The sequence below is a fragment of the Alosa pseudoharengus genome, unplaced genomic scaffold (genome assembly GCF_046254945.1).
Source record: "Alosa pseudoharengus isolate Yale_2024_CS ecotype anadromous, Long Island Sound unplaced genomic scaffold, YU_APseudo_1.1 YU_APseudo_1.1_scf_22, whole genome shotgun sequence".
NCBI classification, from domain to species: domain Eukaryota; kingdom Metazoa; phylum Chordata; class Actinopteri; order Clupeiformes; family Clupeidae; genus Alosa; species Alosa pseudoharengus.
The window spans coordinates 18,686,916-18,710,145 of NW_027468680.1; the positions used below are offsets into that span (position 1 = coordinate 18,686,916).

Sequence of the window (23,230 nt, forward strand, 5' to 3'; positions counted from 1 at the left end):
TGAACACGTCAAAAATTTTTTCAGTAAGTATACTTCCAATGAGGCTATTTGCATGAAATTTTCACCGGACATTAGTATTAACTCAGATAATCCACCCATATAAAAAAAATCCAAACATTAAAGTCCATAGGTAGAGTTATGTGTAATAAAGTGGAATGACACAGGAAAAAAGTATTGAACATGCCTGCTGAAATTTCTGAAATACTTTGTAGAAAAGCCTTTATTTGTAATGACAGCTTCAAGGCATTTCCTGTATGATGAAACTAATCAGTCACAGTATTCTGGTGTGAGTTTGGCCCATTCTTTTAAACAGATAGTCCTTTAATATTGAAGATTCCAGGGGTCCCTCTTGTGAATCCTGATCTTTAGTTAACTTCCAAAACTGTTCAATTGGATTGAAGTCAGGGCCTTGATTTCCTTTCTCTGAAACCAATTGAGAGTTTCCTTTGCTGAATGGTTTGTCCTGCTGGAAGGTCTAGCCATGTCTCATCCTCATCATCCTGGTGGATGAAAAGATTCTACTGGAACAAAATGACTCCTTTCATCATTCCTTCAATTGTATGAAGTCTGCTAGTATCATGAGATGAAAAACAGCCCACACCATGATGCCACCACCTCCAAACCTCACTGTTGGTATGGTATTTTTAGGGTGATGCACAGTGCCATTTCTCCTCCAAATATGATGTGTAGTATGACATCCGAAAAGTTACATTTTGCTCTTGCCTGACCAGGATACATTCTCTCAGTATTTCATAGGATTGTTGTGTAGCAAACTTTCAAGAGCTTTGACATGTTTTTTCTTCAGCAATAGAGTCATGCGGGATGAGGCCATGGCGGTTGTGTGCATTACCTATGATTTTCTCTGTAACAATTGTACCTGCTGCCTCTAAGTCTTTCTGGAGCTTTCTCCGAGTGGTCCTTGGCTCTTGGGCTACTCTTCTGACTTCCTGGTCAGAAATCTTGCAAGGAGATCCTGTGCATGGCCAGTTGATGATGCAGTGATGTTCCTTCCACTTGCAGATAATGGCTACAATACTGCTCGCTGAATGATTCTGAAGTTTTGAAGTACATCTGTAACCAGTCCCATTGATATGTTTTGCAACAATAAGGTTGCAAAAGTCTTGGGAGAGCTCTTTGCTTTTACACTTTATCATGAAATGTTTCTTGTGTGACACCTTGGTAACAAAAAACCTTTTTATAGCCTACCAGTATGTACTAACCCAGCTAATATAAATTTGCACAGATAGGAGGGATAATTTCTCTAACTACTTATAGATTCCAGTTTGTTCCTTGCCATTCCTTGCCTTTGTGTACTGCTTTTTCTTAGTGTGTTCAATACTTTTTCCCTGTGCCATTCCACTTTTTTAGTCATAACTCTACTTTTAGACATTAATGTTTGGATTTTTATCTATGTGTGGATTACCTAAGTTAATACTAATGTCCGGTGAAAATTTCATGCGAATAGCCTCACTGGAAGTATACTTACTGAAAAAAATGTTGACGTGTTCAATACTTATTTTCCCCGCCCTATGTCATTTGCAGTGATACGGCGAACACCGGATATTTAGAATGTTTTAGTGTTATTTGGACTAGATTTCACACAACTTAACACAATTTCTTCAGCAGATGTGACAAATCAAATCAAGACACAAATTCATCAGAACCCCAGACTTTACACCAAAGATTCTAGAGCGGAGCTCTGTTCTAGAATCTTTGCTTTACACCCAGCACAGGCCTTCAGGGGACCTTTGGCTTTGTGAAGTAAGCTGCGTCTGCATCCTGCAAAAGACAAAAAAAAGATGGTTTAACCACTAATTGAGTTTTACTGCTGGATGATAAAGGTATTCCCAAATATTGCACTGTCCATCCCATCCTGGCATCAATCTATGTCCATAACCTAATCCTACTTAATGGCACTGCTGACTTGCTACACTGAGGTTTCACAAACCTTGTGTAATGAAATTAGCAGTGGTTACCAACAGTGGTTCCCTACCATCAACACTGGGCCAAACTGTGGTTCTATTCATAACTGCTGACTTACCAGTCCAGCCTTGAAATTCTGAATCCTCTTCTTCCCCAGTATACTAGTCACAAACCAGGCTAATGTGGGTGTGTACTGCCACACATAGAAAAACAACAGAAATGGCTGGTGGCCAATCCACATCTCCTTCACATGATTCGCTAATCCGCACAAAATGAGTCGTACGCAGCGAGCGGTAGTCATCTTGTGCTGCTGATCTCCGGCCTGAGACAATGGCTAAAAGGGGTGGGGAGGAAAACATAATGGACATCAATCAGACTCTTTTGATCTTGGAGAAATCTTGAGCATTCAGTCAAGTTTTGAGCAATCTTGAGCAACATTCTTAATTAGACTATACACACTTACATGACATCTTCAAATCATTCATAACTCTATTACAGAAAACCTCCATAACATCTTGCATGACTGAGATTGATTACCAGTTTAAGTTTATATACTCTTTTGAACCCGTGAGGGAAATTTGGTCTCTGCATTTATCCAATCCATGAAACACTCAGCACACAGTGAACACACAGTGAGGTGAAGCACACACTAATCCCGACGCAGTGAGCTGCCTGCTACAGCGGCGCTCTGGGAGCATGGAGGGGTTAGGTGCCTTGCTCAAGGGCACTTCAGCCGTTCCTACTGGTCGGGGTTCGAACCGACAACCCCCCGGTTACAAGTCTGAAGCGCTAACCAGTAGGCCATGGCTGCCCAGACCATTAAGCCCTCTAGCAATTATGTGAACCATGTGAGTTGCAACTAGAGCTGTGAGTTCCAACCTTGTTCAGCTTTTCTGTGAAGGCATTCTGGACAATCTGTGATTGCACTGGTCCGGGGCAGATAGTGCTGATAGTGATTCCAGGGTAATCAGCTACCTCAATCCGCAGTGAGTTAAAAAAGCCCTGCAATTCAAAAAAGATAGATAGATAGATACTTTATTGATCCCCGAGGGGAAATTCAGGGTCTCAGTAGCATACAGACATCACACACAACATGCACTTACAGCAGAAAAAGTAATATACTTATAAAAAAAACTCCACTGTACAATAGAGACAGGAGAAGATAAACATGATACTAAAATACTAAATACTAAATATACTATTTAAACTAAATCCAATGTCAAATGTGAGTTTTCTGATAGATACTCCAACATCCCAGACAGCCCAGCTTGTGTGACCGCAACATATAAGAGGGGAGGTGGACAACAACACTGGTTTAAAACAATAAATATTTAATTAAACTACCAGACATAACAAAAGCAAAGTGTCTAGGGTGTATTGCAAATGCATGTGGGGAGGGGATGTATTGATGTCTGCATGAGCATGTTGTGTTCTACACACTTACATGACTACATCAACAAACCATTAATACCAATTATTTTACAGAAAACCTATAATATCTTGGATGGCTGAAATTGCAGTGCTGCCTAGTCCAGACACAGCCATCACATGGACTAAAGGGGTGCATTGGGGCGTAATAGCCTGACAGACAAACTCTGGTGCAAACGCCACTGTGGTTTTTCCCTTACCTGCAGTGCGTGTTTGCTGGCAGAATAGCCCGTGAGCAGAGGTGCCCCTGCGATGCCCGCTACGCTGCTGACTGTGGTCACAGTGCCCGTACCCTTCTGAATCATGTGGGGAAGCACTTGCTTTGTGAGGGACACCGTCCCCAGGAAGTTGAGCTCCATAAGAGCCTCATACACCTCCATATTGGTCTCCAGGCAGAGTGATCGCTGACTGCGTCCACCATTATTTATGAGAACATCAATCTTAGAGCAAACAGAGATATACACACAGGTTCATCTGTCATGCACAAACCTTATCAGAGATTACTCTTGACCACATTCGAAATACATCCTTGACTACACATTCTTGACCACATTCCAAACAAACAAAAATAACTTACAAACACAAGTTAAAAGTCTCACTTTTCCAAAATGCTCAAGTACAGCTGCTGTTTTTGCCTCATGAGTGTTTCGGTCCAGCAGATCAAGCGGAAGAACAAGAATATCCTCTTCATGTAGTCTAGACCGTCCTACAATGAGAAAGCAACATGCTTCATATTACTGCTACTATATAAATGTTGACGCTTAATTCTGCCATTAATGCATAAAATGAAAGGGGAATTCAAGAACTTCTAGGCATGCACACATTTCAGTATTTGCAAACAAGTGCGTATGCAACCACCAGAAATATTCTTACTCACCCAAACACTCTCGCTTTACTCTTTCCAGCTCATTCTCTCGGCGTGCTGACAAGACCAGCTGAGTACCAATCTGGGCCAACTGGTAGGCCAGCTCTTCACCAATGCCGCTGGATGCTCCAGTGATCCACACAACCCGGCCCTTCAGTTGAGCCTCTGATTAACACACAAGCATGTTACATGATACCAATATAAGATCTGTCAAGTAAATAGTATCACTCATACAGTTCCTTAAGGATTTGGGGTTTATTTAGCACAGTATCTCTCGAGGAGCAGAGGAAGTCCTATGACATATACTTAATGACATATGTCTACAGACAATATTATGGCAGCATATTGTGTGGGCTTACCCTTTTTCAAGCCCTTTTATTTACCATACATAATATTCGGAAATGAATTCGGAAAAGACAAACACATAACATGAAACTCTTAGACACATATGAAACTCCTAAACAATCTTTCAGAATTGAAACATCAACCTTTGACCAGGAAAGACAAGAGCATGCATTCATTTGGGTGAATCAGGATCTAGCTCTTTGGCCGGACACTTTATATCACAATATATATAAATGAGGGACCCTCATGTTTTCCACTCTTTACCCTGCACTGCATACCTGTCAGTCAGTGGCACAAGCTGAACAGACGACCCTGACTTGAATCGATTGGTTGGACCAATGACAGATGTCACATGACACAGAGTTCTTCAGGATCAGGATTGGCGACTAATTTAGTACTCCATACAGGTTAACACAGACAGTTAATAAAGAAATAGCATTTGACACTGAGACATTGACATTACCAGGCTTTTTTCCAAAAGAGGTTGCCCAAAGCAATGTGAAGTCGGCATCCGCGAAGATAAAACGGGACACCTGCACGACTGCATAAACAGTTGCGACCATGAGCAAAATGCAACCAATGGACATGTCCATGGGTAATAATCCATCTAACTCACACATGTTGCAGAAATCAACCTGCCACTTGCAGATCTAAACTGCTAAATTAAGTGCAATGTACTACAACTGAGACCAACAAGAAACACCGGGCATTTACTGCTGTGCGCCTTCTATTATCTTCAAAATAAAAGTCAGAAAGGAAGTGGGCAGCTGTAGCCTAAATAAAAGTCTGCCATTTTTCTAACCTATACGTTTGGGTTTCACTAAATCGACATTAAATCAGTGACAATTGAATTCCATATCGTGCATGAAGATATGGAATGGGCCTACATTTTCTAATTGGAAGGGGTCAAAATAAATAAATCACATAGGCTAAATAAACAAATCCTTGTAAAAGATGCATACACCTCTTTTCCTTAACAAACTAGAATGCTATAATCAAAATGAACTTTTTATAAACTTATTGTACTTGCTCCAGAATTAGCCCAAACACAGAGCTCATAGAATTATTATTTTATTTTGTGTTATTTTATTTATTATTTGTTTAACATTTTTGAGGAGAATAATTGAACCTAACCAAATCTAACTAGAACCAAATACGCATAATTCTATTAATGTTTATCCTGATGTGTAACCTGTACTCCTAACCTGTCTTGCCCAGCTGGCCATTTTCAGCCACGGTTCTGCCCAAGATTTCTTCCAACAGAGTAAATAAACTGAAATTAATTGAATTTGGATTTCGTCATGCCTCCATATGCAATGGGCCATGTGTGCATCATGTTCATTATGGCATAGGGTTTATACTATATCTGATAAACAAGGTCAAGAATCTTCGTCAAAACTGACATATTTAAGGGCCACTCAGATTAGTCAAAGGTGTGTATGTGCCAGTATTCTTAACAGTCATAAAATAATGGTCCAAAAAAGCCTAACGTGAACACTGGCCAAGACCAGTACCACAGCCAAGTAAACAGAATTACAGACAGACAGAACCACAGACATAGGTTAGCAGACAGACACACAGACAGACAGGCAGAACCCATAGACAGACAGACATGACCACAGACAGGCAGACAGACTCATACACAGTCACACACATACTCACTTCCACACACTTGACTTACAGTCAGACTCACACCACCACCTTCAAACCCAGAGGCGGACAGAGTACACAGCTTTATTACTTGAGTAAAAGTACAGATACCCTTTGCTCAATTTTACTCAAGTACAAGTAAAAGTACAACAGTCAGATGCCTACTTAATTAAAGTACTGAAGTACTTGTCTTTAAAAGTACTTGAGTATCAAGAGTACAAGAGTAGCCTACATTTTTTTTAAATATTGCATTACTACTGCAATAGTAGTATGAAAATGTTATGAAAAATGTTAATGTTAGTACCTTGGAGAATGTAAAAGGAATTGAATGTAAAATCAAGTCATTTTCATCTTTTTACCATGTTGCCAGGGATGGGCAGTATTTCTAATGCATGTATTTAAAATATGTATTTCAAATACAAAATACTATTTTGTAATTTAAACACTTGAAGCGAAAATGTTTATGAAAATGTTTAATGTTAGTACCTTGGAGAACGTAAAAGGAATTGAAAGTAAAACAAGTAATTTTCATCTTTTTACCATGTTGCCAGGGATGGGCAGTATTTCTAATACATGTATTTAAAATATGTATTTCAAATACAAAATATTATTTTGTAATTTAAACACTTGAAGCGAAAACTATCATTAACTTTAGAAAGTTGAAATAGTCTGGCGAGGTGGGGCCACAGGTTGGCACATTCCCGGGATGGACCTGCTGCGTCTTCATCCATTGTTTCGTCTCTTATCTAAATCTGACCATGGAGTTGACTTTGGCGGAAAGCTGAAGGTGATTGCTGATAGGCTGTTCCAATCAGTGGCGCCTGCACCATCCAATCACGTTTGAGAGAGGAAACAACAAATTGACTCACAGTTATGGATAGAAATGTAGTGGAGTAAAGAGTACAATACTTGCCTCTAAAATGTACTTGAGTAAAGTCATGAGTACTCCCCAAAAATGATACTCGAGTAAAGTACAGATCCCTCAAAATTTTACTCAATACTGTACCAAGTAAATGTACTCTGTTACTGTCCGGCTCTGTTCAAACCTCATAAAATGAAAGCTAATAATTATAATGTAATTAAAGCACTATTCTGACTCAAAGGTAGCCTACATGTTTATTGTGATCATATGTAAACAAATACACAAAAACAGATGATAAAGAAGCATGGTAGAGAGGGACAATAAGGTACAACACCTTAAACTGAAGCAGTAATGAGGCCCAACACAAATCATGTATTATCTGTAGAGTTAAAAATGAAGTCACCGGTAAATGTACTGTTCAATGTTGACTGCTGCTTCTATTGGCCAAAAAAGGAACTGCTTCAATATATAAGAATGTTCACTTAAAGCAAGTGGGCAGGTGTTTCAGTATCACTGTGCATTTAATGTGAATAATGTTTTGCTTTGGATTTTTTTTGCAGATGTTTTCATGCATCTGCTGTTTACACATTTATGTCGCCGACGCCACTCAGACGACGCAATACTATGTGAACACGCAGTAGCCTATCATATTATATCATATATTACATTATAGGCCTATCATAATAATAACTGGTTTCAAGCAGAGCATATACAAAAACTGTATATTTGTGCCCTCGTGTTCAAGTATAATGGACATGTTATTCCTCTTATTTTATATATCGCAGTCTCTTTATTAAGGCCAATGCACATCGCTTGGTTGTTTTGATCTGATATGTATGGGAAAGGCGCTCGTAAAAGGATGATGTCATTTGTTTCGACTGCGCAACCTGCTGAATGTACATCCGGGTCTTCAATCCAGGTCCTCTCGTCGAGAGGCTAAGGTTCAGCGTGCGGGTGGGTAAACTGCTCGGCGTAGTCTCCCAACCCATCACCACAATCGAAAATACTTAGGTAAAAATATTGCAGAATATTATAATAATGCATCCCCGGCTGATTGACAACGGGGAGGTCCGCTCTTTCACAAACTGAACGCGGGGAAAGGGTTTTTCTCCCAGCACAAGCACAAGCCAGTCAACAAACAAGTCCATCCGACGGTGAGCCTCTGCTTTAACGGCGTTTCTTGCAGTTCTTGAAATTCTTTCGCAGCGTACAGCATCGTAAGGTACATTTTGGACCTACGTTGATTTGGTAAGTTATTAACGACATCTCTTGATATTGCGTTTAAGATAATTTGGTCAATAAACAATATCGATTGTTTACACGGAAGCTAACGTTATTGCCATCGTGCTAGTCTTAGGTTAGCATAATATGCTAACGTACTGTAGCTAGCTAGCTAACCTTTTAACAAGTTGAACAGGCAAGCTCTCAATTTGTATTTGTGGGATACGACAAATCCAAACTGAACATACCAATACACGACTAGTATTTTAACCAGCTAATTTAACGAACAGTTATGTTACGTTAACAATAGGCCTTTAGAGGTTTGTAACATTATATTTAAGGGCCAGATACACATTACGACGCGACGCATCAGTGTCCTCGCAGTGCCTCACAGATTGTCAAGGCGCTTGCCAGTAACTAAACCAGTGTTTGTGCTGCTTATTAGGTAGAATGCCTTTATTTGACAAGTAATATAGTATAACATCACACTACGCAGAATTTATTAACATTATGAAGCATGTGTTAGTTCACGATAATTGTTCTTTCAGAAAATAAATGCAATTGTCATTGAGTTCTGTTTAAAATTCGAGACACCTCACAAAGCAAATAGCTATTTTCTCTCATATGGAGCCATAGAAGTGAAGCTAACAATAGCAAGTCAATAACAACTACCTTAGCCCGTCAGATGATATTCAGTGATAATCCCGTCACTCCTAGCAGTTGTATTAGCGTTTCTCCGCCACCTCATCCAGTGTCAGTCGCTGATCTCGTTAGCTGACAGTTGAGTTTTACTTGTGCCGTAGACATTATGTACTTTGGGCATATTGTAACAGTTGTGCTGTAGGCTAGACGCCCTATTGATAAACAGTTTGGAATCTTAAAATATGGTGACGGCACGGAAAACTATTTCAATGTTATTAATGTTGTTACAGCACCTGTAATCGTTGTTTATAACGGGTCTCCTAAAAAGCATTTTGATAAAATAGGAATGTTGCTACCATCGGTGCAAGTCAACCAAAAGCGCTCTAAGGTCGAGCCAGATATTTTTAGAAGCGCGTCGCGCTGTGGTGAAGTGATAATCTCACTTCCATACAAGGCTGGCAACCAGATAGATCAGCTTCCATAAATTATTGTAGTTTAAATTTGGTAGCCATAATTCAGCAAGACTAAACGAAACACCCGTTTGTAAATAAAGAGGAAATGAAAATAGTAACATTACTTAATTGTTTCAGAACTGTCAGACTGTGTTGTTTTTAAAATGTAAATTAAACACTTATTTTCGGTTTCTCCCTTTTTTTTCTATTTAGATAGGACCATCATAACAAAAGCACACACTCATACATAATGGGTGCATTTTTGGACAAGCCAAAGATGGAGAAACAGAATGCCTGTGGTGAGGGGAACGACCTGCGCTATGGGCTGAGCAGCATGCAGGGCTGGCGGGTGGAGATGGAGGACGCGCACACGGCGGTCATCGGCCTGCCGCACGGCCTCAGTCCCTGGTCCTTCTTTGCCGTGTACGACGGGCACGCCGGCTCCCAGGTGGCCCGCTACTGCTGCGAGCACCTCCTGGAGCACATCACCAGCAACCCTGACTTCCAGGGCGGCACAGAGACCCAGGAGCAGCCTGACGCCGCTGCAGCTGCCACTGCCGCAAGGGAGGTGGCCAAGGAGCCAGAGGTAGATGAGCCCAGCGTGGACCAAGTGAAGCAGGGCATCCGCACAGGCTTCCTGCAGATTGATGAGCACATGCGCCAGATCTCGGAGAACCGGAAAGGGGGCGGTGCGACCGACCGCAGTGGCTCCACGGCCGTGGGTGTGATGGTGTCACCGCAGCACATCTACTTCATCAACTGCGGCGACTCACGCGGGCTCCTGAGCCGCGCCGGCACCGTACACTTCTTCACACAGGACCACAAGCCCAACAACCCGCTGGAGAAGGAGCGCATCCAGAACGCCGGCGGCTCCGTCATGATCCAGCGCGTCAACGGCTCGCTGGCCGTCTCGCGCGCCCTTGGAGACTTCGACTACAAGTGCGTGCACGGCAAGGGCCCCACCGAGCAGCTGGTGTCACCCGAGCCCGAGGTCTGTGCCATCGAGCGCTCCGAGCCCGACGACGAGTTCATCGTGTTAGCGTGCGACGGCATCTGGGATGTCATGGCCAACGACGAGCTATGTGACTTTGTGCGCTCACGGCTGGAGGTCACTGATGATCTGGAGAGGGTCTGCAATGAAATTGTCGACACCTGTCTTTACAAGGTGAGAACATTTCATTCCATCAACACCACCTACTCACACTCAGTAGCCAGTGAACTTGTGTTCATTTTTCCTTGGTAACTGTCAAGCTGTAAATCGACTGACTTGTATCTGTGCTGTCTCATTGGACAGCTCTGCTATATGTCATCTAAGGCGACACCATAGCTTTTTGATTCATGTTGTCAAACAAATGAAACCACATGTATGAATGATTAGTTCTCGCAGCTCATTTGTCACCATAGCTTAGCTATATTCCATCTTTGCCAGATCGGGGCTCTTAAGTGTTGGTCTTGTGCTTTTGTAAATGGGGGCATAATGGCCCTATTTTGAGTGTGTGAATGTGCTCTCCGCCAAGCCATCCCAGTTTTTTTTTTCCCCTGCTGGTCCAGAGTTACGTGGAACGCATCATTCAGAGAGGGAACACATTGCTTATCGGAAAGACAATCCCTCCTCTTTCACAAGGTTTCCTTTGTGCTGGGAGCCCTGTTGAAAATCAGATTGACTACGGAACATTCAGCATGCATGTTGCCCTTTTTCTGAACAACTCTTACACTGTCCTTAGCCACTACTCTTGGTCAGTGAGAATTGTATGCTTTTAAACAAAATAGAAAATTCCAGACTTTAAAAAAGATAGTGTATGCTTTGGCAATACATGGCTTGTGAAACAAAATACAAAATATTGTTTAAAAAACAAAATGAGTTCTTCTAGCCTATAATTGAGAGATGCTAAACATGAGTTAATTATGAAGCTGGTAACAGTCATTACAATATAGTATCTGATTTTCAGGTAATAAACATGCTGTCTGTCTCAGAATAATTTCATGAATGTTATTTTGTGTAAACCCACACCTTACACTAGCTGGGCTTGTGTTTTCCGTCATATAATAAGATGATCTTGTTTACCAAGCTATAAATTACCAAATCAAGTGAATGGGACCAACTAGTGAACTTACTGTTACTTCACAGATTTAGCCAAAACCAGCAAGTAAACGTATGGTGACTTATTTACCTTATACATCTTTGATTTGCACAACAAACTTTTAGTAGAAGCTATAAGTAAAAGAATAAAAAAAACAACCTACTTCTGGACACTGAGATCTATTGTTCCCAGATTATTAACAAGGTGGAGGGGGGTTTCTACCATACAAGGGTCTCAACTTGACTTGATGTAATGTGCTATTATTCATCTCTATTCTATCATTCTCAATCAATTCTCACTACTCACCTCTCTGCCTCTACTGTTTCTCTCCCTCTCTCTGTCTATCTGTGTGTGTACAGGGGAGCAGGGACAATATGAGTGTGGTGCTGGTGTGCTTCAGCGGAGCGCCCAAGGTGTCCGCCGAGGCTGTGAGGAGGGAACAAGAGCTGGATAAGTTTCTGGAGAGCCGAGTGGAGGGTACACTAACGCTTCTGTACTGTCACACTTACTTAGCACTTACCATGCATGGGCACCTCAGAGTGGAGACTGTGTTTGTCAGGCTAAGAGCTAGACTTGACTCTTCAGAGACTTGTGCACATTTTTGTGGTGCTCATTATATTGACTCATTTTGGAATTTATTCAAATTCATTGTATTTTTTGTTAAAATCAGTATGATGTCACATAAAATCTGCTTGGACAACTATTTTAGAGTAGAGAGAGCAGTAGCTAATGTATGTTTTACACTATATAGTTATTTCACAGTGCCTGTTTTGTTGGTAAGGTCAGTAATAGTACTTATGTTTGAGTGAAGTTTCACACAACCCAACACTGATTGGACGTCCTCTGCCACTGACTGAAATAAAAAGGCAGAGTTGTGAAATGTAAACCGCTTTAAGCCATCTAATTGCCTTCAAAGAGACAAACGGGTGTGTTTGATTGAGGCTCAGTCTCCCTCTGTGCAGAGATCCTGAAGCAGAATGGTGAGGAGGGCGTCCCGGACATGATGCATGTGATGCGCACATTAGCGACAGAGAGCATCCCCAACCTGCCACCAGGAGGAGAGCTCGCCAGCAAGTGAGTAGTTCCCATAGACAGTAAAAGATGTGGACAGAGCCACCACATAGACCTCAAACAAGAAGGGTGAAGCAAATTGAACCCATTTCCTGTTGGTTGACCTCAGTTCTCGCGGATCCTCAGTCCAGGTGAGAGAGAATCGTGTGACGTTAAGCAGCAGTAACTCGTCTGGTAGCCGTGCTAAGAACCTTGATAACGTGCAGAGTCCTGTGAATTCGAATGTAGCTTTTGTGGGGATTTGTTCTGACGTAGTGCCAACCCATCAAAACATCACTTTATTGTTATTTCCCCCCTCGATGCTTTCCTAAATATCTTACCTGTGGACTTTCCCCCAGACTGCCTTCGAGTTTCTTATCCAGGGAATACGGTTACTTTGCTCCTGTGCGACGCTAACTCGCATGCTCATTACATACGATTACGTCATGATAGCATTGTTTTTGGAAAAACGTTTATTACTCAGTCGTAAAGTGAGTTACGATGTTATGACGCCAATCACACAATGTTGTATTTCCCCGAAAATAGAAAAGGTTCATGTAGAGGCTTAAAACGCTTCAGATGTAACGTTATTTAGATAGATAGATAGTTAGATACTTTAGTACTTTAGTTGATCCCCAAGGGGAAATTTGATGTCAAAGTGACGCCAAAATGAACGGGGTTCAATGGAATGCTAGCTGGAAGTGGTCTACACCTAGCCTCAGAGCCACCCATAGTGTCTACACCCCCCCGACTTTACCCAAACGTCAATCAGACTCACGCCACAAAGTCACACAGATTCACCTCAAAACTCCAGAATGTTCACTAATGCCATGCCTCAACAAGCTCAAACATGCAAATCGGATATCACTGAAATCTATCTATCAGATCAGATATCTGAAATCAGATAATCAGACTAAATCCTATTTGAGACCTTTCACAAGGGCCTTATGTGTGTTTAAATAGCACACACATCAATGGATACCTTTATACCTTGTCTATTGTTTAAAAGTTTAAAAGTGCACTTGTTTTTCTCAGACGAAGCGTTATTGAAGCAGTATACAACAAACTCAACCCCTTCAGAAACGAGGACACAGTGAGTATTACCACCACATGCCACTTCACTCGTTCTGTCTGATGAGGTGTGTGTGTGTGTGTGTTTGTTTGTGTGTGAGGGAGAGAGAAAATTGATCAGCATGGTCAGCTTGTGTGTGTGTGTGTGTGATTAACATTCAATCATTAACATTGTCTTTCATTTGAGCCCATTGTAGCAGTCACTCAATTCTGGGAGTACCGCTGCTCATCATCTACCTCAATCTTCATTCCATCCATTCATACATACATACATTCATTCTCTACTTTCCTTTGCCTCGTCTCCCTCAATTCTTCTGGTTTCTCTAGGGATTAGCATCATGTTTGGAATATCTGTTTTGATTTGGTAGTATATTTGCATAATAGTAAGAGCCTTTTTTAACTATCTTCTCAGCAAGATAATGAATGGCACCTTCTAGCCCAAGTTGTTTTTTACAGCAGAAGACTATAGGGAAAGCACCCTCAGGTTGTATCACGAAGCTGTTATGTTCACGGGCAAAAGGAAGTCCCTGTAACGGATATCTAGATGACGTGTTTGTTGTCCACTACTTGACTTCATGTCCTGTGAGGAGCAGTCAGTAAAAGTGGGATAGATGACGGTGGAGAGGATCTTGTTCCGCTCCTCATCCTGATCAGATGTGGATCTTTGCTCAGACCCACTCCTGTTCTGCCCTGTCTGGGCATGACGCCATGAGCACAGCTATTGACTCTCTTATGCAACAGTCAGCTAAGGGTCAGTGATGTGGCTGCTCAATTGGTGTGTATTCAGCATTGGTATTGGGATCACTATGCAAACGTTCAGATATATGAGATACTAAAACCACCTGATGATGCAAAATTCTGTTTACTGTCATGTCACATGAAGATTAGTGGTGTGTATGGATAGTCGAGTATCTGAGCGACCATTTGAAGTGTAATTATTGAATCTTTGTATCCCTATTTGGTTATGTGCATGCACAGAATGATTAAAAGGTATGCAAAATTGGATACTTTATGAAATGCACATTCCCGATAGTTTCAGTGTTGATTTGTGGCTTGAGATGGCAGTATACACTCATACAGGAAAGGGATATACGACTTTTCACATACATTGTCTTTTTTTGTAGCTTTACGTTTAAATAAACACAAAAGTAATCATTTGTGGACACTGTAGGATATTTGAATATCAAAGATCGTCAGTGTGCACACCTGTTATAGATACATTCATAAATCAAATTTGATCTACATCAGAAGTGTTGAGCCATCCTAATCCATTACACCATATGGCATACTACTGTGCAGTTAAGGAATAGTTGTATGTGAATAGTTATGTCAGGTAATGGATTGTTTTGCCCTTACATTTTATGCCCTGTACGTGTCATGTACACCATGATCTGCACTTATATTATAATATCAAATAATTAGTTATGTGTTTCACTGGGCATGCTAAACTCTACACTTGGGTAGAATGTTTTTACATGGAGATACGTACAATTGCAGTCAGTCCTTGGACACTTACCCATGGTGACATTTTCCATAGCAATTCAACAGCTGGTGAGATCAAGCTATTGAGTTGAATTTGGCTAGAAAGTAGACTAACTCCCGTTGCCACAGTCATGAAAACGTAGGCTTGGGGACCTTGGGAGATGGAATAAGAGTGTGCACTGCATCAGTAAAATGAAAGCAAGCAAACTGTGCTCCCAAGGCCGTCCTCTTAAATATAACGCAAACCTGAATCTCTGCCCAATTCATGAGATTTGTGCCTGTAGACGTCCTTTCGACAAAGTATGTGCAACATGACACTCAAAGTCATTGGTGATGAGGCCTCTTTTTTGTTTGTTTACGAATACTAGATGGACACAGGAAAGTGCACTTGCTCAGCAGTGAGGAGCATGGACGTTCTGTTCTGTGTAGTTGGGTCTCTAATGGTCACTCCCTCCCACATCAGACACGCTCATTTGTCATTTATCACAAACACTATTACTTTGTTATCATGAACCATGATTAATAAGGTTTCAGCATCAGTTTTGTGTTCATTCTGATTTTTATGTGTGTCATCCATTCATCAGTCTACGTTAACTGTAATTGCTGTTAAGACACTGTTCCAGCACAGACTTTTGACTTTGGCTTGAAAGAAAACGTACAGGGTTGGGAAAACATACAAACACAGTGGGGGCCAAATGAACTGGAAGTCAGTGCTTCCTCACTTTCAAATCACAACCCACTTGATGTCATCAACTCCTCTTCATTTACCACTGTTGCCATGTTAAATCATATGTCAGTATGCATCATACAAAACACACATACATAGTGAGACACACACACACACACACACACACACATACGCACACGCACGCATGCAGGCAGGCACAGACCTAGTGTGTAGGATCGGGGCTCTAAAGGCCTGTTTCCTCCCTCTTTTTGCTGAAGGACTCAGCCTCCACAGAAGACATGTGGTGATGCACTAACACACCCAGCTTTCCACCTGGTCTCCACACAGCGCCCGCATCTTTAAAAGAAGGGAAAACAGGAGGAGGCGGAAGAGGAGGCGGAAGAGGAGGAGATGAACACCCTACAACAACCCTTACGGCCCTCCTTGCTATCTCTCCTGGGATTTTTGGGGACTCTTGTCCACTGGGTTTCATTCCTTCAGTCCTTCACAGACTTACAAAATCGACTTCCTTCAAGGAACCCCCCCCTGCCCTCTTCTCCTAGACCCCCCACTCCTCCAAAAACACTCTTCAGTATCTCCCCTGTTCCCTCTCCTACCGACACCGGCGTTAGACCAGTGTACCCCTCTGATAACTCCCAGCACCCTGGGCTCTCTCTGCAACCAACACCCATCACCCACTCCCTCCCTGCAAACCAGCGCCTCCTTTTGCAGCCTCCAACAGCATTATCTCCTGCATCCAATGTTTTACCAACCAGCAACTACCATCCCTCCGTAGTATCATTACACTCTACCCTAAACCCAAATCCTTACTACAGCTAGTCAAACAGTTGGTTATAACATTTTTTTTTATTTCAATTCATTTTGATCTACAGTTTTCTTTTTTGTGGTGTACAGTTGTCTAGTGCATAAGTAAAGTCTGTATCAAATGCAGCTAAAGTGGTGGGTTGAAAAAAAGCTAATGTTAAAAAAAAAGATAAAAAGAAGGCTGCCTTGTGTTTCCAGAAATGCACAGCCCCAGGTCCCCACTGGTCACCACCACCACCACATATCACACAGTGTGATTGTGTGTTCCTTGAAGAAACGGGTAATTGACATGGGCTTAGAGCATGTTCAGTTTTTGTTGATGTTTTTGTTTTGTTTTCTTTGTTTGTTTTCATTGTTTTTGTATACTGAAGCACTTGCTTTGTACGGTAATCTTTCTCCATGCTCAGTTCTGTTATCACATTGTTCACATGTCAAACCCTCTCATGTTGACACTATCTCATGATCTCGAGACTTTACATTTCCACGAAAGACAGAGCCGAACTATTCCTTATACCAAGCTAAGCTAATCTGTTTTGTGCTTTAGTGTGCGTGTGTGTGTGCGTGCGTGCTTGTGAGAGAGATCTTTGAATGAATCGTATGGGTAAACATACTATGTGCTGTCATTGCGTGGGCTTTTTTTGTTAAAGAATGCTCCTTTAGTACATTTGCTGGGGTGTTGCAGAAGAGGCTGGTGTAGAATAGAAAGGAATGGAACTCTGCCCCCCCCCCCCCCTTCCATTCACACACACACAAACACACACAAACACAAACGCCACTCATCCACCCATTGGCCCACTTTACATCTATCCCACTCTACTGCCCCCTGTCTCTGTATATTTGGAGTAGGCTGGTGTGAGGAGAGATTGCATCTAATGTTCAGGAACCACACAGACCATAGGCCTGGCTTATGTATGGCTATACTGGTTGGTCAGACCAACAGTAAGTCGAGGAAAGAAATCTCCAGAAGCTGGTTTTAAATGGTTGTTATAGTGTGAAAGAGTTGAGTTTCTTTTTTACACGTTGGAAATGGCTTGAGCTTTTACATTTCTTTACTGTATAACTTTGAATGAACTGTAAGGAAGAACAAAAATCTCCATGAATGCTCTGAGCTTGTCTGTGTAGAGCGTATCCCTGTCGTAGAAGAGGTGTGCTGGCTGTCCTATAGGCCAAGGGAGAATAGTTTGCTGCTATAGTGTTTGAATGATTGATGCATCTGACTGGTTAGTGGGTTGATTGATTTGATTTGATTGGTTGATTGATTAATTGATTCTTGCATTGGTAACTTAACCCTCCCCATGCCCCTTTGTGCAGTTTTTTGTCAGTGAAACTGTGTGTAACTTATTATGAAAATATAAAAGGTATTGTGGCTAATTATAGTATGATGATGATGATAATGATTATAATATTGCCCCCCAGGACAAAATAAGGAAGAGCAAGTAATGTTGGTAGTTAAGGCTTTGGCCACAAAGGATTTTACTTTTAAGTATGTAGATTTTTGGATAGATCATTGTGAAGAAAATGGTTGTATGGATAGAGCATCTTGGTGAGTGTACCCTTCAGTGTCTGGACACTAAATTTAGTTTTGTGATTTGCAGCCCCCTCTGACCCCGAAGACTGACAATCAGACAACGTTAAGCTAACCACGGCTTCCCCTCGTAGTGTGTCTGTTAAATTTGGCTTCAACAGCGCATGCTTTTTTTGGCCCAGCTATAAGCAGTTGAATAGTCCTCTCCCCCCTTTTTTCTTCATTTTAACACAGTCTCTGTTGTTTTTTGCACAGCTGTCGCAAACAAATTGAACAAATTTAGCAAATGTCCTCAAAACAGTGTTGAAAACAAAGTGGCATTTGGTTCTTGCCCTTTGCACACAATTTAATGATGTACTTTACGTATAAAAATTGTCTATGTGATGTGGCCCTGATGTGCATACCTTGCCATAAATATAAAAATGACAAAAAAAAAAATCCATTGTCACACCAATTTTAGGATCATAAATAATATTAATAATAATTAAACATACTGTGTGGAACTGAATCCTTTAGTGTAAGTGTGTTTATGGCCTACATCCTCTCCCCAATGTCATTGTGTGCAAAGGGAACCAAAAAAAGAAAGGAAAAAAATGATACGTTGGTAGACCCTCACACCACACACACCTAACAAAAGCAGTGTTTTTACCTCTGTTTTGAGTGGATGTGAGCGATCTTCTGTTCACAGTCAAGCTGCTCTAAAGAAAAGCCCTGATCATCTGTTGTGCACATAAGCTAAGCTATTTTTATTAAATGATTAATATGTATATTTGTACTCATTTATAAATATGTACACAAATGAAGTAATCAAGGAAAATCAGTCCTCCTCTTAACCCATTCAGACCCTCGTAAACTGTTTTTCTGTCTGTCATTTTAATATTTTCAGACTGGAAATAAACCTATTTTATTTGAGCCTGGTCTCTGTCATTCTCTTGTTAAAAAAAGTTGCTGTATAGCACACTGTCCTAGAAAGTACTAGCTCAGGAGTGACACTGACCGATTAGCCAGGGTCATTTTAACATTGGCTACGACCGCATTTTTAATGGAAGAGAAAGTGCTGGAAATGCTCATTGTCACCTCATATTAGAGTAGATTCTTGATCCACATCATTTTTTTGGTGTTCCTGAAATTTTCCTCATTCTTTCTGAAAGGAAGTGGCTAGATACTAAAATAATTTTCTGAGTGAAAAGGCTCCAATGAATCTGTATAAAGTTGCAGTTAATTGTGTTTTTAGGCAAAATACTACTCACATGATGAATGTGCCTCATAATATCCTAAACTCTAAATGCTTGATTGTGATTTTGCATTACTGACAAAAGCCATGTAAGTTTCAATTTTTATTAACACACTAAAACAGCAGCACTAAAGGTTGCCTGTTTAGCTAACTTAATTTAGGTGATGAATATTGGGAAATCTCAAATGCAAACATGCCATTTTATTATCAGTTTGGCCGCTCAAAGATCTAAAGTGAAATTCAGCATCATTCTTGAATTATTCCCTGTTTTCGGCCTCATGGGATCACCGGGTCAGGGATTCCTCCACCTGCTTTCCTCAAAGATCTTATTCTGAAAAAACCCTCCTACTGTACATATAGCCCTCCCTCATCCTAAAACATGGTCACAACCATCATTATGAGCCAGCATTGGCTCTTCTGCTTATCAAGACCCATGTTGCAAAACATGGTCTCTGAAGTATGTTCCTGAATTATTGTTATTGTTAATTATTAATACTTCTCGCATTTAAAAAATAATTCTCTGTTGTCTGACCCAATGGCCATGTCACTGCTACTATTTTAGTAAATTGAATCTAGATCTGATCCGTTTAAAAGTCTCTTCTTCTATCAATAGAATGCTCTGGGATTATTTTTTATCCTCTGATTGTCCGTGTCCTCTCAAGTCTTGTGCCTTCTTTCAGTGGCATATATAGCACGTGCTGTCATCACTTTGAACTAAACTTTTTTCAGCTTTATGAACCACACCCTGTCACCTATTTGATGTACTTTGTTGTAATCAGCTAGAGGATCATTACTAAACTTCATTCTCTTCCACCCCCACGGCCATGGTCATTGTGGTTTATGCAATATCATGCAATTGCAGTCTTATCAAGCTGTTCTTCTTCGCAACAAATTCTTCTTCAATCCAGTTGTTGAGGCAGTTGTCGGGGTAGGTATTTTAAGGGGTTGAGTTACCCTATGACAAGACAAGGACCAGACTTTCATTTTGTCTTTTCTCTCCGTGCTTTTGCATTTAGCATTCCTCATTGGTTCCTCCAGGCCACAACAAGGCCCAGGTGACTGTGAATGAGAGAAAATGTCATTCATTCACATTAATTTCCATTTTAGATGCTCAAAAGATAGCTCTTAAGACACTCACGCATTACCTCTTCCCCTGATAATCTTAGTCACTGGAGTGAGTTATTATGTTTCCCTTATTAACTTCATATCCACCTTTGTCTTTCATCTCCCTCTTGCTTTTTTTATCTGTTCACATCATTCTACACTGTTTCCATGTATAATTCTCCATTTATATTTGGTTTGATTTGTGTCACATTATTCACACATAACATTGTCTTTACAAGGAGAGGCTCACTCCTCTGTCATGGAAACAGGGAAAGGGAAAGTCATCTTGAAAGAGTGGAGTCCAACTCATTGCATTGAAAGTCAAGAATATTAAGGTAACTGTTCCTTTGCCGAATTAAAAGCAACCAGCACTTATTTCATGCAATTAAATGTTAATCAAATATTAACATTCATATTTTAGTGATAGAACAAATTACATTTGTGTCTTCGAGGCCCAAATCATTTGCAGAATTGGGGGCAATTTTATTGCATAGTAAAAGGTAAAAGTGATCTTGTCCTGGATACTAGTGAAGCACTGCATTCATATAGAGGAGGATGGGCATCTTGCTAACAGGCCTTGAGAATATCTACTATGCATGTGTGCATGTGTGTCCTAACAGCTGTTGTTAGCTAACAGCTGCAAATGTTATGTTAAAGTTAAATTTCTGAGAACTTCTTTGAGGCACCTGTCTTGTTTTGTGTCACACATTTGTTCACACACTCTGCTCTTCTCTCTCCTCATCTGTCTGCAGGATCCTGACATCCTCTTCTTCCGTGGTTTCAGCTAAAATCAATCAATCAACAATCTACAGCAGGGCAGTTTCACCTCATCCCTATCTGCCCTGTATCCCCTTAATGTCATCCACTACAACATCGCCCAAATCTACTTTGTTCCACACCGTACTACTAAACTCTGACACTAAACGTCCTGTACAACTTCCTGTACTAGTCGTAGACTAAAAGCTTTCTTCAGTGGAAAACTCCATTGAAGTTCCTCCTTTTAGTCAAGGACTAGGCTTAATCCATGTACGTAAAACCAACCCAATTTGACTAACCTCTTTCAATGACTCGCTACACCCAGAAAAGCTGGTCAAGCAGGTTGTTCACCCATACGCTGAAAACCGTTTATGCTACCAACCCTCTATACGGTCGTATTGTCTCAGGCTTATGTCTTATCTCTTAAATTTGACATGTACTTGAAATCTTTGACAGGCTGATAAGAGTTATGACTCTGGTCAATAGCTGAGTTGCCTGAAGGGATCCAAACACTTGCAAGGTGCTCAAACCACTTTTGTTTGCTTACAAAGTCTACAAGTGTACACAAGGTTGAATTATGTATTAAATGTTATTTATGAATGAAAACAAATCTGTTTCATGATCTATCTCAGGCTTTAGAAGACCTTGTCAATGTAGACATAGGCAGCCAAAGAGTTAACTTAGCTTGAACATCACCTGACCAAATGGAAATGATTATTGTATCAATAAACACCTCTCAACCCATTTGTGGTCTTATGTTTTCCAGTCAACAGGAGGCGACATAAGACAGAACTCCATATAGCTATTTTTCTTTAAAAAATTAACTTTACTTCTATATATAAAAAAAATTTAATTGCCCTGAATGAAAAACAATAAAACATTATTACACATTAAAACAAATACTGTCTCTCTCTCCATATTACCTCAAGCTTTGGACCTCTAACTAACCAAGTACAGCTGATCTTACTATACAGCTTTCCAGTGAACCAAGTGTACAGATACTGGTGAAGAGCTAATGAAGTCTGGAAATGTTTGGGTTAACATGATTAGTAAACTCTTAAGGTTAGAGAAACAATTCATGGTTTATTCACTTTGTAATGCATTGTTGGATGTTTTCATTCATTAGACAGGTTTCTTTGACATCAGGTTTCTTTGGCCTCTTTTCTACACCTGAAGGAAGACATCAGAGATGACAAGAAGCAGGTTAACCTGTCCCGAATCCTTCTGTAATCGACTCCATGTCCTCATCGCCCATCAGAACATTTAATCTCAAATCTCCACTGAAGTTGATGTCCTTTCCTGCTTTATAAGCCTTTTCTTCTGCCATCTCTTTAACCCCCAGGTTATTTTTCTCAGTTCTCCTGACCCTTTCCTCCAGTTTAGCAATCCTCTTCAGATCTCTTGCTCTGACTGCCCCTTGGATGCCTCTCACACTCACCTCATACATTCTGTGAGCATTATTCCAAAGCTGGCTGATTCCTGCTGAGCCCGCAGTTCTGCCTCCACTGCAGGTGCTGGGGTTAACGCTAGGTGACCCTCGGCCTCTCACATTCTGAGGACAAACACATGGCAGGAATGTCCGATACTATAGTAGAGTTAAATCTACAGATTTCCTGAGAAATAAGTCTGATACAAGAGGTAGAATGGAAAAAAATGAGAACATGCAAAGAGAACAGTGTGGCTTTGTACCATGCAGGAAAGATGGGAGGAGAACCATCTCCGGATTCTCTCAGGTAGACTACGTGCTGGTAGATTCCTCACGGCCCCACCCATGCCCTGAAGGGTATACCATGAAGAAAAAGGCATTTTCCCTCCATTCAGCCAAGCACTAACCTAACCTACTGGTTCTAACTTAAGAACCAAACTACTTTTCTGGATATTAGTACCATGATGGCTCATAAAGGATATTAGTACCTAAAGCAGTGTATCATGTGACTCGTCTGATTTTGAGGAACAGAGAGTAAAATGTAGGCCTACTAAAGTATGCAGTAATGCTCTTACCTGTCTCTTCCTCAGGTCTGACATCACCCTTTCTCTGCTAATAGCT

At 41.0% G+C, this 23,230-nt stretch overlaps 2 protein-coding genes across 5 annotated transcripts; one reads left to right on the plus strand and one right to left on the minus strand.

Moving 5' to 3' along the window:
• Positions 1-12: 12 nt before the first annotated feature.
• On the minus strand, positions 13-5,270 carry dhrs7 (dehydrogenase/reductase (SDR family) member 7). The gene is made up of 7 exons (XM_076299187.1): positions 5,025-5,270; positions 4,229-4,381; positions 3,951-4,057; positions 3,552-3,791; positions 2,803-2,925; positions 2,042-2,257; positions 13-1,779 (listed from the first exon to the last, which is right to left on the minus strand). The coding sequence occupies exons 1-7, from the start codon at positions 5,179-5,181 to the stop codon at positions 1,738-1,740; spliced, it is 1,038 nt and encodes a 345-aa protein (XP_076155302.1). The 5' UTR covers positions 5,182-5,270; the 3' UTR covers positions 13-1,737.
• Positions 5,271-8,003: 2,733 nt separating this feature from the next.
• On the plus strand, positions 8,004-21,927 carry ppm1aa (protein phosphatase, Mg2+/Mn2+ dependent, 1Aa). Of its 4 annotated transcripts, none has more exons than XM_076299188.1 (7): positions 8,004-8,321; positions 9,602-10,553; positions 11,829-11,946; positions 12,432-12,543; positions 13,555-13,612; positions 20,667-20,762; positions 21,180-21,927. In XM_076299188.1, exons 2-6 carry the CDS (start codon positions 9,639-9,641, stop codon positions 20,715-20,717), a joined length of 1,254 nt encoding a protein of 417 aa, XP_076155303.1. In that variant the 5' UTR covers positions 8,004-8,321; positions 9,602-9,638; the 3' UTR covers positions 20,718-20,762; positions 21,180-21,927. The 4 variants fall into 4 exon arrangements, with proteins under 4 accessions (XP_076155303.1, XP_076155304.1, XP_076155305.1 ...); XM_076299189.1 differs by having other exon boundaries at positions 8,004-8,227; XM_076299190.1 differs by lacking the exons at positions 20,667-20,762; positions 21,180-21,927 and adding an exon at positions 16,018-19,001.
• The last annotated feature ends 1,303 nt before the right edge of the window (positions 21,928-23,230 follow it).

Bases quoted from the DNA above. Each gene is read 5' to 3' on its own strand.
- ppm1aa (XM_076299188.1), top strand. From the start codon at position 9,639: ATGGGTGCATTTTTGGACAAGCCAAAGATGGAGAAACAGAATGCCTGT. The intron at 11,947-12,431 runs GTACACTAACGC...CCCTCTGTGCAG, and splicing joins TCTGGAGAGCCGAGTGGAGG to AGATCCTGAAGCAGAATGGT. The intron at 13,613-20,666 runs GTGAGTATTACC...TGTCTTTACAAG, and splicing joins CCTTCAGAAACGAGGACACA to GAGAGGCTCACTCCTCTGTC.
- dhrs7 (XM_076299187.1), bottom strand. From the start codon at position 5,181: ATGTGTGAGTTAGATGGATTATTACCCATGGACATGTCCATTGGTTGC. The intron at 3,792-3,950 runs GTGAGACTTTTA...GTTTGCTCTAAG, and splicing joins TACTTGAGCATTTTGGAAAA to ATTGATGTTCTCATAAATAA. The intron at 2,258-2,802 runs GTTGGAACTCAC...CACCCCTTTTAG, and splicing joins TCACAGAAAAGCTGAACAAG to CCATTGTCTCAGGCCGGAGA.